This window comes from Cucurbita pepo, unplaced genomic scaffold (genome assembly GCF_002806865.2).
Source record: "Cucurbita pepo subsp. pepo cultivar mu-cu-16 unplaced genomic scaffold, ASM280686v2 Cp4.1_scaffold002659, whole genome shotgun sequence".
In the NCBI taxonomy this organism is placed as follows: Eukaryota; Viridiplantae; Streptophyta; class Magnoliopsida; order Cucurbitales; family Cucurbitaceae; genus Cucurbita; species Cucurbita pepo.
Window position 1 is genome coordinate 1 of NW_019648698.1, and position 2147 is coordinate 2147.

The 2147-nt window shown below is 35.2% G+C and overlaps 1 protein-coding gene across 1 annotated transcript; it reads left to right on the forward strand.

Annotated features, from left to right (window-relative positions):
* Positions 1-6: 6 nt before the first annotated feature.
* LOC111786747 (histone chaperone ASF1B-like) lies at positions 7-2143 on the forward strand (the record flags this gene model as incomplete). The annotated part of the gene is made up of 3 exons (XM_023666976.1): positions 7-221; positions 1407-1522; positions 1865-2143. Coding segments are annotated over exons 1-3 (504 nt in total), but the record flags the coding sequence as incomplete, so codon positions are not given.
* Positions 2144-2147: the final 4 nt, after the last annotated feature.

Genomic DNA, 2147 nt, shown 5'->3' on the forward strand with positions numbered 1-2147 from the left:
CTGTAATCGGCCATCGTTATTCCGTTCGGTCGTTGATGAGTGATCCCCGAATTAGGGTTAAGATCGATCAATTTGGGGAATCAATTACAGAGCTGCGTTCCGGTTTCTGGCGATGAGTGCCGTCAACATCACTAACGTCACCGTCTTGGATAACCCTGCCGCATTTCTGAATCCATTTCAGTTCGAGATCTCATATGAGTGCTTAACTCCGCTTAAAGACGGTAATCTGTTTTGTTTTGATAGATTGCATCAGTTTGGGTGATGATTTGAACAGTCGATGTTGGGGTAATTAGATGTTGTCTTGAAATTATTTTATTGGATTCATCAGATTAAGAGTAGGATATTCCTAGTGTTTCGGCTTGTAAACTGGATATTTGCGTTTGGTTAATGATTTGTTTGCAATCGTTTCTCTACTCACATTTTGCGGAAGAAAACTTTGTGCCCCTGATTTCCTGTATACTGTTCGGATTTAAAATTAAGTTCAAATCTCGTAACCTAACGCCTGTATTCTAACGATGTGTTTTTTCATGCTTAAATCCTGATTTTGATGCTTGAGCCTTGGTAGTTTGTGATAGAAATTTGTCATTTCTACTCAGCTCTTTTGATATTGTTATCTTTGAAGGGTATTTGTATGTATACTCTTTATGGTACAGATTCATATATGCCTTTTAACTCCTAATGCTCATTTCAAAAGTTCTTATTCATCCTCTTTGGATATTTTTTTCNTTAAAGATTCATATATGCCTTTTAACTCCTAATGATCATTTCAAAAGTTCTTATTCATCCTCTTTGGATATTTTTTTCTTGTGGGTGGAGGTTTGGTTTAGAACGTTGAATACTAGATATAGTAAAATTGTGTTAATCATGATGTTTGGATTTTTCTTGAGTATTTAGTCCGTAGTTCATTAGATGGTCGGGTAAGAGTTGAGTGTTACTAGAAAACCCAGATGATAATAGAACAAAAAATCATGTGCTCAAACTCTAGTAATTATTGTTCTTTTTGGAGATTGATATTAAGAGTCACTTTTCTAGACTTGCTAATTTTGAACCTAGATGTGACCAAAGTATTAAAAATATAAGCATAAGATCAATAATATATTAGCTTANGGTAATTATTGTTCGTTTTGGAGATTGATATTAAGAGTCACTTTTCTAGACTTGCTAATTTTGAACCTAGATGTGACCAAAGTATTAAAAATATAAGCATAAGATCAATAATATATTAGCTTAAACTATAAATTATGCTCAATCTATTGCTCGTGATTTTGGATTTACGGGTCATTAATTTGATAAGAAACACTGCATTGTCATTTCTTAAGTTATTAGCTCAATGATCGATGTATTCTATTTTGGTTTTTGACTCAAATCAACTTTAATGACATGTTTTCTGTTTGATTATTCTACAGATCTAGAATGGAAACTCACCTATGTCGGATCTGCCGAGGATGAAACCTATGATCAGCTTTTGGAGAGTGTGCTCGTTGGACCTGTTAACGTAGGCAATTACCGTTTTGTTCTTCAGGTAATATATGCCGAGTCCTTCACTAGTGACAGTTTTAGCATGGCTTAAAAAGAGATGAAATTCAAGTAAAGATTTGAGTAATTAGTACAATTTAGTGATAGATTATCATATTTTTACTTCAAGGGGATTCGAACTTTTATCTTCTTGATCCGAAAAAAATAGTCTTTGTCAAACATCGATCTATATAAATACCTGATGAAATTTCACTTGTGTTGACTCAAATTTCTGCTCAAACTGGAATCTGACTGTTCTNAAAATTTCACGTGTTGACTCAAATTTCTGCTCAAACTGGAATCTGACTGTTCTGAACTGGTACATTTGTTGGGATTGGAAATTTTGCAGGCAGACCCTCCGGATCCGTCAAAAATCCGGGAAGAAGACATCACGGGGGTCACAGTACTGTTGTTAACATGTTCATACATGGGACAAGAATTTATAAGAGTAGGATATTATGTGAACAACGATTATGATGATGAACAGCTTCGAGAGGAACCTCCACCAAAAGTTTTGGTGGAAAGGATCCAAAGAAACATTCTTGCTGACAAGCCCAGAGTCACAAAGTTCCCAATCAATTTTCATCCGGAGAACTCTGAACATGGTGGAGAGCAAAATTCGTCTCCACCAG